The 17,547-nt window shown below is 39.0% G+C and overlaps 1 protein-coding gene across 10 annotated transcripts in view; it reads left to right on the top strand.

The window, feature by feature from the left end:
• PROM1 (prominin 1) overlaps positions 1 to 17,547 on the top strand; it is a 63,098-nt gene that overhangs the window by 14,024 nt on the left and 31,527 nt on the right. For 6 of the 10 annotated variants that reach the window (XM_061469540.1, XM_061469585.1, XM_061469531.1 and 3 more), the window contains exons 3-5: positions 8,902 to 8,960; positions 11,973 to 11,999; positions 13,589 to 13,794. In XM_061469540.1, coding sequence (XP_061325524.1) covers positions 8,902 to 8,960; positions 11,973 to 11,999; positions 13,589 to 13,794 — 292 coding nt within the window. The remainder of the gene's footprint in view (positions 1 to 8,901; positions 8,961 to 11,972; positions 12,000 to 13,588; positions 13,795 to 17,547) is intronic. The other 4 variants (XM_061469560.1, XM_061469567.1, XM_061469597.1 and 1 more) reach the window with 2 other exon arrangements.

Genomic DNA, 17,547 nt, shown 5'->3' with positions numbered 1-17,547 from the left:
GACATCTTATGGGTTTTCAGGCCACTCTGCTGAGGCTTCATGAGTTTCCTAGCTTAACAATGGCACCTGCTCTGCTATCAATCCTCCCTCTCCATTTAACTTTTACAATCTCATCTATCTGCATAGCGTTGTACTTCATTCTCTTTTGCAACTTTTGTAGTTCATGGAACTGATGGGGGATGTCTCTGAATTTACTGGAATAATGTTTTCACAGGCCTCTAAGGGTCCTCTCAGTTACTTCATTTGTCTTGGCTGTTATGAAGCATTTGGAGTATTTTGTGAGATACTTACAGATACTGCCTGTTATTGGAAAAGCAGTCATTTGACTTCTTTTTTTTTTATTACAGACCATCATAATTAGATAACATTAGCCCAGCCTTCTCATTTTTTGTCTATTTGGTTTGTTGTCTTTTACAGAACAACAAACTCCTATGTTCCGTACAATGATGGCTTTTTCTTGAATGATATCAGCTGAAGTAATAAGAATTTGATAGATCTTCACAACAAATCTTCTTCCCACTGTCCTCATATTCAGTGTTTAATTACAGTGAAGATTGAGAATTAGAATATTTTGTCTCCCTTTTTCTCACATTTTGCTTCTCAAGATGCTTTGCATAACTCTTAGATCTCAACAAAAGTTATGCTTTTGTTTCCTAAGTGAATATGCACTGTTCAAAAGTTGCTGGAGAAAAATGTGTAAATATTAGTTTTAGTGGGTTTTGTCATCCTTTTAACAGTATTAAATCCTTTCAAATTGATATGAAAGCTTTTGAGTCTAGTTCTTCCTTTTCAACAAGCAAGTTACCTTGTTAGAAGGGAAACCAGCTGCCACAAGTGTCAGCTATTGTAGTTTAAGATGACTAATCTGTCAGTCTATAATTGTAGTGTAAGCCTACCAGTTACAAAAAAAACCACACCCACAAAAAAACCCAACAGTTTTGACACTTTTTTTTTTTTCCCAATAGTAGCTTTTTTTTTTCTTTTTTTCTCATCTATGGACAGTTCTAAGATTAAACTATGATCTGTATTGTGTCCAGATCTTACTTTTCTCTGAAAATACATCAAATTAGTTTATTTTTTGTACTTTTAACAGTGATTACAGTTGTGAATGTGGATATCTTACTAAGTATCGCTTTAGCTGTTTAACTCAGCTGAAAGATGCCTGGGTGTACCTATATAGAACAAACACAAACTTGATGCCTAATTAACTTCAAAGTAGCGACCTTTACTTTTGCTTTGATTTTTGAGTGAAGTCGTGATCTCTGTAATACTTTAAACCTGTATGCACGGCACAGATACTGAACATATGTGGAAAACTGCGAATCTTGCAGAAATGGGAAAACGGAGAGAAGGAATGCTAAGGAATCTCAATGAAGCTCCCAGAACACCAGTCACTGAGGTAATTAAAAGCTGGTAGCAGCAGGGCTTCAGTGTGTCATTCCCAATTATCTCTGTTCGTATTTCAAATAATTCAAGTTACGCAATGTAAGAGGATTTTATATGCTTCCCTCAGTTTACAGCAACTTCTGAGGAGAGAAGGGGGTAGGAAAAATGTTGTTCATACAGTCTAAATATTTACTACTTTGATCAAAGTTACAAGTCCAATATGTCTACAATGTCCACGCTATCAAGAAGTTGCTCAGTCTCTGCAGTGTGCTAAAACAGTGCACCAAGTTAAATCATTGCCTGTAATCTGTTGTAAATCCTTACCAGATGGTGGCCTAGGGAGAACTTCAGGTAGCTACTGCAGGCATAGTAAGTGGCAAAAAATAGCTGCCATGGCACAGTGTGCTACAGAAGTTTTGTTGCCCTCACAAAATGAGAGAATGCAGTTTCTGTGTGGAATACTTCTTCAAAGCTTTCTACTTTGTGTCTGCGTGATACATGCAAATTTATTACAGCCTCCTAAGCAAAGATTTTTCTAAAGGCTTCTCTCTTTTTGTTCTTTTTCCAGAACTTCAGCAAGAACAGAACTTTCTTTGTAGCAAAGAACAGCTAGAAAGCCCCTGCAAAGGTTATTTTCAAAGGAGAAAGCTTTCATTCTAAGTGTCCTGTAACAGTCAATATTGTGGCTCTTTCTTTTTTTCTCCAAACCTTTTTCTGACCAGGCTCTTTAATGTTGCCTGTGCATGCTGATGGAAAGCAGAATGTGCCTAAACAGAAAGTGTGACTGCACTAATGGAAGAACCTCACATTTAGGCAGCTATAAGGTGTGAGGATTTTCTGTGGAAAACTTAAATTGCCCGTTTGATCTTTATGACTAACAACAATCCTGAGAAAGCTAAACTTGGAAAACTTCCATTGTCTTATCCATATATTTTGAAAATTAGGGAACTTTTTGCATGCATGAATGAAGTTCATGGACTGTTACTATTATCTGATCCTCTGCTGTTTAGTTTCTTCAGTGGATCAGGGATGTTTCTGTCAGGAAGCGTCAAAGGGGGTCTCCTTAATTTCATGGCCTGGCTCCTTCAGCAGCTGTGGCTGCTGTGCAGTGCCTTGTCTTCAGCTGTTCCAACATGCCTAGTCCTACCTGTACTGTGATTAAAGCTCACCCTGTTTAGACTACTTCTACAGTTCCAATACTGCTCATAGGTGCTCCTCAACTTTCCAACTCTGGAGTTGGAAATGAACAGTCTAGGCTATGAGTGAACACATGGATTAGATTCCTCATCTTTGTACTTACTGTGTGGGAAGTGGGAAGATTTCATCTGTGAGACTTTGCATTGGCCTACAGAGTGAGTCCTCTTGATGATCTGCGGAAAGAGGACAGACTGCTTAGGGTGAGCAGTGTGGCAGGACCCTTTCTGCAGTCTCTGCACCAATGAGCATGGTGGATGCTGTGGCCATCAGTATCACTGAATTCTTGCCTCTGTGGAACCACAGCCAAGTGATCCCTGTGGGATTAGGGACACTGAGAGTGAGCAGAGCCATTAGGTAGGTGGTGGCAGTGAAGGGGACCAAAGGTGGGCTTGGAATACCTGCTGAAGGAGACCTTGTCAATGGCAGGTGGATCTGACCATAGTAAAGGCTAATGGCTCGTGGCTGTCTAACTTTGGGGAAGTAACCAAGTCCCCACTCAAGGCAAAGCAAGTATTGTGAAATGACAATAAACTGAACTTGCAGTAAAACTTACCTGAAAAGTTTTTATCTCTGATAAGTCTGAAAGGCTAATACAGATTTCCTGGTTTTCTTGGACTTGCAAGAGTTATTTGTTAGTCTGAGTCATAATTACAGAGGAAAAAAACAAGCTCAAAGTAATTTTAATTCATAAATTTCAGTCTAATTCTCGGTACTTATTTATTACACTAAGTGTGGTCAAAGTGACCCTTATTCAGAGAGATGCTGAACTCTTCTGTATGTGTGTAGTCCATTGAGTCTATTTATTATAGATGAAAGGGAATGGGATGAAATACTGTTTTATGCATTAGAATGAGATATCATTAAAACAGTTATTAATTTATCATGCATATTATCTATGTAATTCTCCCTTGTTGCTCTGAGAAATCTCCATTCAGTGTGACATGAATGCTTCAGCGATGGTTCTTACTGGTTTGTTTGAAGTCCTTGTCAGAATAGAAGCTCAGTATTTTATATTACGCATAAAAAGATAAATTAATTTCTGGCATAATGTGATTAATGCTAGAGTTGCACTATAACTGAACTGGCTCAGTGGAATTGTTTGAGTGAAGAGGAAGTGTAGCATTCCCAAAGGTTTTACTCCAACTATTTTCCTGTCACCTAGATTTGAAAAGCTTTCTTGGAAGAAGAATTTGTAACTAATTTATGTTGGTACTTAATAGCCAGCCAGCTTATTTTTAAATCTCTTATTATTTTTGCTATCCCTTTTTGTAGAGCAGTTCTGAGAGGCAAGCCTAGTGATAACCTCATTTTCTCGCTTGGGTAATGAGATACTGAATGTATGTACACAATACTCATGCAGTGCAGGAGTCAGTGATTATGTTTTCTTAACTGGGATTCCTCAGAGGTGCTTAATATTTCATCACAAATCACATTGGTAAATTAACAGTTCATCTGGCTAGTTAGATTTACTAGGGCAGATGGCATTTTGCATGTGTGATGAGAACAGGGAGGATATAGAGAAAACAGTAATGTAATTAGCTGTGTAAATGAGCCTCACAAAGTAAATCGCTTTAACCCCAGTAATAAAATGTGTTCTGTGCTAAAGCCTTGGATTACTGGTCCTGTGAAACAGTGTGTGCAGTTGGTCAAGCTGAGATTTCAGAAGTAATCCTGTTAATTTGAAAATAGAGGACACTGGTGTTTACCACACCTTCCTAGCACTTTTGTGTTTCAAACGGAAATCATCCTCAAGGTGGTGTTCTACCAATAATGCGGAAGAGTTGTGTGGAGTCACCTTAGTTTGATTTTTAAATAAAATCTTATTCCAATACTAGCTAGACAGGAGATGTACTAGCTAGGGAGGAAAGATGCTTCATAAAAGCAAACCAAAATCACAGGCTGAATTAAATGTGAGCAGAGGTGTCTTTTCACTGAGCTACAGTGAGAGCAGTGTAGCCATACCTGAAAACATGGTGCTTCTGTTTGCAGAGTACCTGGCACAGAACATTCCCTAGCTTAACCCTTATGTGTTGCAGTAGTAGCTGTGATTGCTATGAATGTGCATCATAGTAGGATCATAGAATAGTTTGGCTTGGAAGAGACCTTTAAAGATCTCTTTAAAGTCCAATGCCCTCTGCAATGAGAAGGGGAGATTCTTGATGCTGCAAAACCACTAAGGCATGTTTGCACTTGCAAATGTGTGGGTGAGTAACTGCAGGTACTCTTGCATTCTAGGCTGAGAAAGTTGGGGGTGTTCAGCCTGGAGAAGGCTGCGTGGAGACCTCATAGCAGCCTTCCAGTATCTGAAGGTGGCCTTACAAGGATGCTGGAGAGGGACTCTTCATCAGGGATTGTAGTGATAGGACAAGGGGTAATGGGTTAAAACTTAAACAGGGGAAGTTTAGATTGGATATAAGGAGGAAGTTCTTTACTGTAAGGGTGGTGAGGCAATGGGATGGATTGCCCAGGGAAGTTGTGAATGCTCCATCCCTGGCGGTGTTCAAGGCCAGGTTGGACAGAGCCTTGGGTGGCATGGTTTAGTGTGAGGTGTCCCTACCCATGGCAGGGGGGTTGGTACTAGATGATCTTAAGGTCCTTTCCAACCCTAACTATTCTGTGATTCAGTTATAGCCCAAATTTTTTTATGAGAAATATGACTGCCACATTTCATTTGAAAGGAATTAACTGGGAATATGTCTAATCCATTTGATACTGAAGGCTATTGAAATAGTAAATTTATGGCAATGACTGGTCAATCACTGTGTGCTGCCTACTGAGAAAAACACCCTGAAGCATCACGTTACGTCTGAAAAATCATTGCAGAGTAATATAAGTAGTAAATCTTTATTCATCAGGGAACTCTCAAATTCTGGGAAATTAAGGGGAAAAATGGGCTGTATAATAGTGGCCACTGTGCTGTGAATGAAACCTATATTGTTCTCGCAATTTGACTTATTCAATCCATGTGGGAACTTTATGTACCTATTTTCAGGCTTTCTTATTTCAATAAATCTAAAAGTTATTAGGTTCTGATGAGCAGGATTTAGAACCTCTAAATTTCAAAAACACGCTGAAAATGCTGTTTTTTCCATCAGTTTGTCATAGTGTATTCAGGTTGATTTCTGTCATTTTTTTTGACTGGCATGCTATAAATTACCGGAACAATATAAATAAACAACTGAATCAGGAACATTCTGAGCAATTTAAACTTGCAAGTAATCGCAACAGTTTTGGTTGATGTTTTCGTTTGTTTGTTTATAAAGTATTGTCTGTTCTCCTTGGAGATACTTTTAAAGCCTGACTGGATGTGGTCCTTGGTAACCTGAGATGGGTGAGTGTGCACTGAGCTGGCGGGTTGAACTGGATGATCTTAGGAGAGTTCTTTCCATCCTCAACAATCCTTTGTTTTTCTTGAGTAGCTGTACATATCCATACAAATGTCTTTAAATATATGTTTGTATAGATGTATGTAAAGCTTTATGTAAAGTGTTGGGGATTTTTTATTTTAATTTATGAGTGAGACTCACTCAGCTAGAAAAATGGTTAAAAACTTTCAACTTTTATTTAACAGGAAAGGCTAATGCTTTTGAAATTTTATCTTATACTAGTTCCCAGTGGTTGGGAGTTCAGCTTTCTTAAAATGCTTCCTGACAGTGCCTTCACTCCTCCATTAAATAGTTTATAATAAAAAGTCATGATGATTATAGGATAACTTTGGAGTAATTCAGATCGGATGGGACCTCCGGAGGTCATCAGGTCCAACCTTTTTCCAGAGCAAGAGGAACCTCCAAGTTAGGAGCAGTCTGGAAGTGAGGTTGCTTGGGGGGGTCTTCCTGGGTTTGCGTCAAAGTAGCAACAAGGAGGGTGATGCCACAGCATCCTGGGCAGTCACATCTGTCATTTGACCACTTGCACACCCATGGTCTGTACTGCCTCATGCCACTAAGGATCACAGAAGTTATCACTTTTTCTTCCATTCCATCGCACTCTCATTTAGGTTGGTAGAAGTTTCTCTTCAGTGGCTCTTCTTCAGTGTGTTGTCAACAATGCAAAATGGTTGAATAAATACGTAAACAAGAGTGCTGGTTTAGCTCTTTTCTCTTCCTGCTTGCTGACAGACATATTGCTGTAGAGAAAGTTCACTGCGCTTGTATTTTGTGCACCAATATTTCTTATTTACATGGTAGGTATATAAGCAAGAAGAATGAAATGTTACTTCTACTGAGGAAGAATTGTCTGACAACATCTTTGGGTTTTGTGTAGTTCTGCCTCAGTTGGCTGTAAACCTTCTTGCTGCTGAAATTCCCAGAGAAGCACAGATGCTGCCTGGGGTGATCTTGATACAGGGAAGACTGTTGATCATAGGGTGCAAGATGTCTCAGAGCTGTAGCAGTGGATCAGTTGTGTGTTGCCTATACTGTGGCGTATGCCCTTCAGTGGTCTCGTAACTCTCAAGATGCAGAGCTTGAAAGGATTTGCAGGGATCGTAACTCTTTTGTTCTTCCTGGGTTATTATTCTATGTGGTTTTGGTTTACTTCTGTTACTGTGGGATTCAGCTTTATCTTCTACCTTATGTATGGTCTTTCCAAAATGAGGTTGCCTCACCGTGGAAAGTCCTTGATCATCATCTACAGCTAGCACTCTTTCTGTGTTACAGAATATGCTTCCCATCTGTGTATGATTTGTGGCTTGACACTCCTGTGATCCGTTAACAGGTTTTCATTTTTCAGTTGGAAGTCCTGCTGGCTGCAGCTTCCTTGCTGGGAGTGTCTTCCCTAAAACAGCAGTTGTGGCCTCGCCATTGTCTGTTTTCTTTCCTTGGACACAGTTTTCTGTGAGGAGCTCCTCAGGATCTCTGCAAGTTGCAGATCAGTTGAGTCCATATTTCCCTCTGCAGGGTATCGGGGAGGGAGGGCGATGGGTGCTGTTTTGTCAGGTGGTAGTTTTCTGAGCCACATGCAGGGTTAGAGAGGAGTGAGATCACAGCCTCTGTGAGCTCACTGAATGTATTTCATGAGTGCTACAATAATTTCTGAGAGGGCTTGGATTTTTGGGAGGTCAGCAGTCAGTTTTGAACCTTCAGGTCCTTTACTGATCCCCAGGATAGCTAACTTACTGGAGGGTTTTATCAAGTATGTTAATTTCCGTATGGGGCCACTAATGACAGGGCAGTAGTAATACCATGAAGTCCAGCTCTGTATGAGCATGGGGGGCAGAGTGCTCTTCCTTGAGGTGTAGTGTGCTCCTTCTTAATGTGCTTCCTCTTCATCAGAGAACAGAAGGTCAGTCATTTCTCCCAAACATCCAAACATTGCTGCTTTTACACAACCAGAGGGTCTGCAGAGCTGGTGGTGCCCCTCTTCAAGTGCAGGGCATTACAGAAATGAAAAGCCACAGTTCCCAGCATAGTTCCCATAGGTTTGTCAAAACCTTGATAAGAGTGGGCTAGTGATGTCCCCAAAAGGAGATCCATTCATTGCAGCTGCTGGGGTATATTGAAAGAAACTGGCGTGGTGAAATGATATTTACAATGTGAAGTGGTGCTGTTTGTATTATATTCCTACTTTGTAGTTTTGATTGTTGGTTTGTTTTATTTTGGTTTTTTTTTGAGGGGGGGGGGAGTTGTTGTTTGGTTTTTTTTCTTTGTGGTTGCTGTATTTTGTCCATACTGTGACTAAGTTAAAGATGAGTGTGTTAGATGGAGCTGCAAGCACAGGAAGTTGTCATCTGTTAGGCTTTCTGATTTGTTGGTGGTGTTGTGTACTCTCATGCAAAGTCTGTTGGTCCAGAGACCAAAAGAAATGAGGGGTATGAAGGAGCAAAGACCAAATGGTTGAGATAATGCTGGCAAGATAAGGGCCTTCTTCCTTCTACCATTCAGTCAAGAAGTCATTGTTTACATGCTTGTTTTATACATTTTGTATTGAATGCTTTACATGTATCTATAATGTATTCATGTATATACTTGGCATAACCTGAAGCAGAGCTGAACATTGTCCAAATAATTGATAAGTTTGTGATTAACTTTTAATAATGATTTTATGATACAGAGGATGACTGCAGAAAAACCTTCACTGTATTTCGGTGGGAATTGATTCATTGACAGATCACCTGGTTATCTTCCTGTGCACTCAGAGTTAATTAAAAATCTTTTTAGTAGACAGGCTTATGAAAACAGTTATGTGCTTCACTATCCTGCTGATGTCTGTTCTTAATTTTGTTGTGCCTATCTTAATAATAGAAGTTATGCCTTCCTCTCTTCCCCCATTTTTATAATATATGTTGTTTAAAACTTGCATATGCTTGCTTATTTTCAGATCTTGTCAGAAAACTGGCACAGCAGAAGTTTGGAAATGCACAGGGCGATTATCAAAAGGTAAATTGTTTATTTATCTCTGCCTAAAACAATGAAAACTGACTTTGAAATTTAGTTTTGTTTCTAAAGCAGAGAATTTAAAGCTTTAACAACAGGATGCAAGAATCAAATTTGTGAATAACAAGTCTGATGGTTTCATAGAAAATATGGGACAAAATCCTTTCAAAAAATATTACAAAGAAAAGTTTGTAAAATACTATAAAGAAGCTAAGCATAGTTAAGGCTTACTTATAAATTCCAGCTGTAATGTGATTATGGTGTCTGTTGCACAAAGATTAAAGGCTCTTTGTGCTGAAAAATACTGATTTTATTTAAAAACACTTAGAGGGAACCATTACTGCTCAGCTCTCATTTTAGCTTCAGCTGTTGTCCTTAAGCTAAATTTATATGCTGGTTCTTGTGCAGCATGAAGTTTCCATGTAAGTTTCCTAGTTATAAAGTATGTTTTATTTTATGTAGCATGCTAATCACGTCAAGGATATTTTTCATTCTGTCTTTTTGGTTTGTGATTGTCCTGTAACAGTTGAAATTCATAGGGTATTTGGTAGCAAGAGAAGATAGAACGTAACGTCCATCTGATTCAGGCTGTTCCCAAGGAGAGTAGCTCATTTTTGAAGCAGTATCACTGGTTGAGTTCCTGCAGTAGGAACCATGCAATGGACAAGTTACTTTGTATGGATTAGCTTATAGTCCCTGCAGTGTGGTGTACCTGTCAGGAAGATGAGTATGGCGCTTGGCATACAGGCACTCAGCTGTAAATCAGGATGACCTGAATGATTCTGGGATTTGAAGGGGAAAAGTCATGTGCTTCCATGTCTTCCTCACAATGAGCCTATTGCTCCAGTAATAACCTCTTCGTGACATTGAAGAGTGTGGGTATTGTTATGATGCATGAAGTGACTCTTGCAGATCCCATGTGCTTGTTTGGTGGGGCTCTGTGAGAGTGCTGCATCACAGACAGTGCCTGCACACCCATGAAGGAATGTAGGGTGGATTTGATTGGCAGTCTATGGACAAAACCGTTAGACCATAGGTGGTATACATAAGCACAAGTATAGTATTTTGTAACTAGCACCTACGTCATGAGAAATTTAAGATGAATGACAGCTGTAATTTTGTGTGGTGGAGGCACTTGTTAAAATACAGTGTGATTATAGGGTGGCAAATATAATATTAGGTGTGCTTAAAAAGCAAAACAGATATGGATCCTAAATGTGACCTGACTACAGTGCAAAACTTCAAAACAAATTTGGAAAAGGAGACTATATCAGGGCAAATAGAGGGTCCCTCAGAAGCATCAGTGAGAGATAGCTGTGCAGAGGTCAGTGTGGCTGTAGAATGTACCACAGATGAATTTCCAGTGGGAATATGGAATTGCGAATGTCACTGAAGGGTGTGGGTAAGTAGTTAGAAATGTCTGTGGTTTTGAAGACTCAAATTCGGGGAGAGTTAACTCGGACTATGATGAGTTCAGAAAGTGTCTAGTAGGGTGATTTGGGAAGCATGCAGGTCTTCAGAGGAGACTGGAAGAGTTTGCTTTGCTTAGGAAAAGAATTGATAAGGGGTGTGATTTGCCTTTTAAAATATATCTGGAGAGGAAACACCAGGAAGAAAGCACTCTTGTTTGGGCAAAAGATGGTGCTATCACAGAAGCAAAGGGACAGAAATGGGCCATGTGAGAAGACTCATTCACCAAGCATTAGGAACAGACCTTCAATAGCAAGAACAGACCTGCGTCTGCTGTCATTCCTTCCTATCTTTTTTAATGCTTGTTTTTAATCTATATGTAGAATGTGTCAGTGGCCCAGGAGGCTCTTCCCACTTCTGTGCTGTGTCCCCTAGTGTTCCCAGTTGGACTCTTTACCAATGACATGTCCCCATCCCCTGCCACGGTGTGCAGTCTGGCAGGCCAGCCCAGCTGCCGTGCCTGCTCAGGGAGAGCCAGCTCGTGGTTGCTGCTGTCGCTTTACCTCTGCTGGGAGATGTGTTGCTTGAAACGTCCAAAATTGTACTTGGAACCAGGTTTATAAGGGAGAGTAAGCACTAGTTTTCCTCCCATTAAAAATACAGTTCTGATTTTAAACATTTTAAGTATATTGTACAGTAGATATTTCATAAAGATGTGTGCAATACTAAAGAAAATTTCCCAGGACTTGAGAACATTTCTGATTTGCACACGTCAGACCTTGGGCTGAGTGGTCTTGCTGTCTTTAGCTTGTCTGTTTCCTTTTTCCCTTCCACTTATGAGAAAAGTGAAAGTGTTATCAGCTGTGAACTTGTCATACAGAGATGAAGGGGAAAAATACAAGAAATTCTATTTCCATTTTGGAAACAAAGGGGAAGTTGGGTTCTTCTGAAATTCCTGTCATTGAATATTTAGTTTTCAGTGTTCTTCTGAAATTACAGGTGAGAAGACAATTAAGAACCTGTTAAATAGACTTCTTCAGTTGTTCTTGAATGCCTGTTCTTTTTTTACCTTTGAATAATTTAAAATTACTCTCTACATAATTAGTTAAAAGTGAGGGTGAATTTTGTCTGTAATGCGTTAAGAACCTAAAACTGCTATGGAAGCTGCTTAAAATAAGTGTTGAAAAGAAAAAGTTAGTCAGGAATATCATATCTGTTAGGACAGGTGGAATTTATGAAGAAATTGCTAAACCAGAAAGTAATGCGATCTCTGGCCTTCTCTTTTAAGAGATGTGTTTGGATCGATATGAAACAGATGCTCAGTGTGGAAATATTGGTTTAAGATGGAAATATTTGTTGGATAAATCTTAGATTCCTTTCATTTACCAAGAAAACCAGAAATTATCTGTTGTGTATTTTATCGTAAATATTTTTCCATAATTATTTATTGGTGTTTCTGTGCATTGTTTTACTTCAGTGGCTTTTTGTTACTGTTTCTATGTCAGTTGTTTTGGTCATGGTTAATTATTCATTATTCATGTGATTTGTTTTTGTGCATGCTGCCTGTGTATTATACACATTCTCCATTTGTTTTGACTTCCACAGCCAGAGAATGTTGTCCTGACTCTTCAGGTAATGTCTTATGGTAGAGGTGCAGCTTTGAAAAGAAACTAACCATGTCTGTATGCACTACTTCTATTAAAACATCAATAACTATTTTCAGTGCTATTTTTAAGTAGCATTTTTCTATCTAACCTATATTAAAATAATGTATGTTTTCAAATAATTTCTGAGGTGCTCAGTTAACTAGAAAAAAAAAAACAACAGTAATTCTTTTGCAAGGTCTAGTCTTCCAAGCATCTATTTCATATTCTTCAGAAGGGATAACAGCTTTTAACCAGCAGTTAATAACAATAATAATAATACACAGCCCCCCCCCCCCCCCCCCCCCCCCCCCGATTTCAAACTAGAATTGGTAATTGGGTCAGAAATTTCCAACTCTGCTAATGGTGATGGTTGCTGTATGTGGATCAGTTGGTAATTAAGGATTGTGAGGAAGGGCATCAGCAAAGCTGGAACTGGAGCATGACTGATAGCTTGTGAGAAATTGTAACTTATTTTGCAGGGCAACACAGAGCCTGCATTTCATCCTTTTACTGCCGAGTTACCCTTGTGCTGGTAGATTTGTAAAATGGAAGCAGACTCTTAAGTACTAGAGTGAGAATTGGTTCTCATAAAATTGAGAAAGGAAAAGAGATCTTTATCAGGGAAGAAAGACCACCGGGGTGTGCCCAGACTGCACTGTTTAGCTCTGTGTGCGGACACTTGCCTGATCTTGTTCGGGATGTGCTAGCTTGTGGGATGTGCTAGCTTGTGTCTGCAGCAGAGGGAAAAATGCATGGCCAGCTCACAGCTTGTCCCCTTGAGGCCACATTGCCTCGTGTAGGACTGTGCCAGGGCTGCCTGCCCCAGCTTCTCTGTCCTGGAGCACTTGCACTGTTTCCAGTGTAAAAGCTAGTTAGGGTATTGCACTGCATTGTTCCCTTTCACTCTTTCCAGCTTTTAAAAGCATCCTTGTAGTTGCTGCTGCTTTGCTGTTTGGCAGCAGAACAAATGTCTTTACCTGGGAGAGCTTAAAATCCACTCCTTCATGTTTTCCAATCCCTAAGCACTTTTAACTTCAGCACTTTGGAGCAACCTCTGCCATTGCAATCCATCACCCAGTGGAGTACTTCCCTTTGTGGTCATACATACAAATCTTTCTCCTCGTAACTGATTAAAATGGAGAACAAGCTAAGCCTCCTTCCCCCCTCCCAGATGAAGTGTTGATCTGGTCAGCCTTTCTGGCATATGTGGAGCCTTTTTGGAAACAGATGTGAGAAACAGTAAATCTGTGGTCTGGGAAATCAAATGTGTCCATCTTTAACCCATTTCAATTGCACTGATTCACATTTGTCTCTTGTGAGTGTATTTTTCTCCTAGTACTCACTCCTGTAGTTTACCTAGCTAATATTCTAGATAAATAATTATTAGCTATCAGTATTTGATGTTATGTATCTTTTTGTTAGAAAAGTAGTCAATTGACAAAATATACCAACTCCATAACCTGAGTAACTTAGTAGATGGTTTAGTCTGTAGTTTGATCTTTAATTATTTGCTCTATATTGATTGCAGTTACTTTGTGATATCTGCTGTTACCACTATCTTTGTCTGAATTACAGGCCATCTACTATGAAATCGGTTTTATAGTCTCCGCAGCCTTGGGATTCGTATTTATTTTGTTACTGCCTCTTGTGGGACTTTGCTTCTGTATGTGTCGTTGCTGTGACAACTGTGGTGGGGAAATGCATCAAAGACAGAAGAAAAATGCTGACTGTCAGAGGAGCTGTTTTGCAACATTTCTTTTTGTTGCTTCTTTAATAATAAGGCAAGTGTAATAAAGAGAACAATGCGAAGCTTGGTATAGCACTAACTTTGCAGTTTCATATGACAAATAATGTTACTGTATTACCCTATGGGTGCAGAAATGATTTTATTAGACAAAGTAATACATTGCTTATTAAAGAAAATAAAACTGCATTATGAAAATGCCGATACCATTGCTATCCACAGGTCATTGTATACTCGAGAGGAATATAGGTATGAAACCAAACAAAATTTAAGCTTGAATTTGGCAAATGAAGTTTTTGCCAGTCTTAAAATGGCAATTTCAGAATGTTACATTGAATTTATGAACATAAGATACTATGTCCTATGTTCAGTTACCATCCTGTTGAGAATCTGAGGTACAACATAATGCTTTGCTGTTGATAGAGTAGTAGGGGTGAGAAAAGCAATTGTGGGACTTCCTTTACTATTTGTCGTACTTGAGATTTTTTCATTAGTTCAAAACAACAGTTTACTTTGGGACACTGAGTTGTTTAAACCATGCATGCACTCACTGTAAATTTGTGGAGTCTGGAGCTCTTTTTCCATTATTGGTGTTAAGAGCATACATACTCCTGAGCTGGGTGTGTTAACGGGTGATGAGGGACTGCAGTCAAGACTTTTCTTTTTCCTTTAGATGTTTTCAAAATACATTGTTTGCTTCAAGCTTTTTATTTTCCTTCAACTTCTTCATATTTTCACTTGCCTCCTCTCCTTATTTCATGACTTTTTTATATATTAAAAAATCGAGTTTTGCTCTATACTGTATGACTGTTCAGTCAGATGGGATTTACTTTGTCACTTCAGTGTAATCTAGATTTTTTTTCTTTTTACTACTGTTTGTCCTGACAAATTGAGACCTTGCCTATGCTCAAATGTAGGCCGTGCTGATATGAGATGAGAATACATTCTCTTCTCCCAGCCATCATTAACAAACATGACACTTCAGTATTCTAAAGAACAGGAAGCCAAATGGTGTTGTGGGTGATAGTGCATTCCTGCTATGATGATGGGACAAAAGTTCTTCATAGGACAATGAAGTCAGAGTAAGTTATTAAATTACCTCTTGGCATGCCAAAACTGAAGTTGGCTCACAGAGCTTGCCAGCTATCTTTACACCAGTTTGTAGAATGCTAACCTGGTTATAATGGCTGAGGAATGTTGCATGCCAGCTGAGAAACTAAGAGATTGTCCTCCCAGTTGTTCTCTCTAACTTGTGTGTTTGCTGCCAGCTATTCTAGTGATATTAACCATATCCCAGCACTGGCAAATGTTCCTTCTCAGGTCATGACTGGCAGATCAGTGATCCATAGTAACATGCTTTCCAGGAGCAGGGAAACTGCCTCTTTAACTCACCCTTTCTTTTCCTTCTTGTGTAAGACATCAGGAGTATCAGATGCTTACCCAAAGGGAGGTGTTGGCCTGAGCTCTGTCTGCAGGTTTCACAGGTGAAGATAATCTCATATGACTCCTTGGCTAAGTCTCTAATGCTGTGAGTGCTGTGTAAGGCAAGATAGGGCTTTAAAAGCTAGTATTACCGACCTCAGTCTGATTGAGTGCTCTTGGTCTCCAGTACACCTCTGTATAAAGCAGGATTCTGCTGTCCTTCCTGGATCTTCTTTCACAAGGGAAAGAAGATGCTGTGCTTGGATCTGTTTAAGCCCATATCAGCTTTCTAACAACTATGCTTAAACTTGAAAGGACAGTCTTGTTGGTAGCCATTGCCCCAGCAAAACAAGGAAGGTGCTGGAAGGAATGGGAAGGTTTTCTAGGGGATGTACTTCTTCAGGTTTATCATCTAAATGTATGTTATGAGTGACTTTTCTGTGTGCCAGCATGCAGATTCGAACTGACTTACATATGTATGCTGTTAATGTAGATTTTGGAAGATTTCAGCTACTAGATATAATCACAAAGAACTTTTCTTCTTACTTTTCCAGTGATATAGTGCTCTGGTAATTAGGATGAGGTTTTAATACCAAGTTTACTGGAATGATGTGTAAATAATATATAAAGATGGCATATTTTTTTATTAAAAGATCTGCTAGATCTTAGATCTGCTCTGTGAAGGTGAGGTATACATGGGAATTATGCTTTCCTCAAGGCAGAGGTATAAGAAACAAGTCAGAAGACTTGTTATAACATGCACAGTTGTTCATCTTAAAGTAAATAGGCCTTAAGTGTGTCATTATCCAGTACACCTATTTTGTGCTTGAAATATTTCTTTCGATAGAGTCAAAAATACATTCAGAGTCTTTGGTAATTCACAGCTTTTATACGTGAATGTTGTCCAACAAAGTAGGATTCTATTGCTGAAGAGCACAGGATGTAGAAATAATGTATATAATGTATCAAATAGATAGCTGGGTAAGTTTGACATTCCATATTTATTATTAAAACAATTACATGTTTTTCTTCAAAGGTTAAGAGTTTAGGGGCAGAGAAATGGGAAAGAAATATAATTTCATCAATTCCTCTATATTGTAGAGGCAAGGAAGGGACATTTGATTTTTAAGAAAGTGTACACTGAATACCAAAAATACCAAATTTAATAGTGGTGGTAGAAACTGTCATGGCTATTGGATAGACTTGGCACATAGCCAAGTTTTTTGTCCTTCCCAAGAGAGCTTGTGTTAAAAGCTCTTTCTTGGAATTGTGAATGTTGTTATATATGAAGCTAGGGAAAGCCAAGTCTGAAGGAAGGGAATTATACTTGTTATTGTGGTAAGTACCTCATGCAGGCTTCATAGGAGTCCTCTTGGCTTTGTGAGATTGGTAATGCTTTTTCAGAAACTGGGAATCAACGTTATGTGAAAGAATTGGTGAAAAAGTTGGTACAGAAATCTGTGGACCATTATTGTCTTGAATTCATTAGCTAGCAGTGAGGAGGTGACATTTTTTCAACGTAAATCTGTTTCTATTCTGTGACTTGAAATTTTTTGCAAGCACAGCTAAAGGGAAAGCTTGGGTCCCCTTCCTGCAACTGGTTTAGTAACATTTGTATCAGCCTGTGAAACCTGACAAGAAATTGAGGGTGGAATATCTGACTCCTGAAGAGACTGTTTCAACAGTTCTCTAATCTGTTACAAAAAAAAAGCATGTCCTTTTTATTACTGCTTTATGACTTTCTCCTTGTAGCTGCTTACTGAATGTTGGCTGAAGCCTCAGCTACATAATAGATTTCTTCCTTTCTCACATTGTGTGTTTGTTTAGTTATATTTGGAATGTAGCTGCAATTGTCTGCTTAAAGCATCTCTGCTGTCTTGTTTCTTCCCACTCCTTCCATTTAGAAGACTGAAAAGAAAAATGATCGTGCTCAAGTCTTACAAAGTACTGTTTTGTTAGCTTCCAATTGACCTTTCTGCTCTGTGAGCATAACATTGAAAGGACATAAAAATGCTGGCTGGCCGAAGAACAAGGATGTTGTTACAGACTCCAAACCTCAGAGCAATAGAAAAATGTTTACTTTTCTTGATAGCTTGAAACAGTTTGTCTTCTGATATTAAAAAAAAAAAAGTTTTAAAAACAATTACCATTTATAACTGTAGAAGAAATAGTCTATTGCATGTGTCTAAAATGAAACTGCTTACTTCTGCTTATCATGGAATCGTACAGTGGTTTGGGTTGAAAGTTACTCAGTTTCTTGGGTGCATTCAGAGTTCTCATTCCATGGACAGTAGCCAATGATTGGCTGCTTGAATGTTGGTCATAGTGAAAATTAAACTATGCCATTTGCTGTTAGTTAAATAAGTAG

The sequence above is a fragment of the Pezoporus flaviventris genome, unplaced genomic scaffold (assembly GCF_033815535.1).
Source record: "Pezoporus flaviventris isolate CSIRO_AGI_PZ_B2104156 unplaced genomic scaffold, CSIRO_AGI_Pfla_v1 ptg000002l, whole genome shotgun sequence".
NCBI classification, from domain to species: Eukaryota; Metazoa; Chordata; class Aves; order Psittaciformes; family Psittacidae; genus Pezoporus; species Pezoporus flaviventris.
The sequence above is the reverse complement of the archived record's forward strand: the minus strand, read 5'-3'. Positions and strand labels throughout refer to the sequence as shown.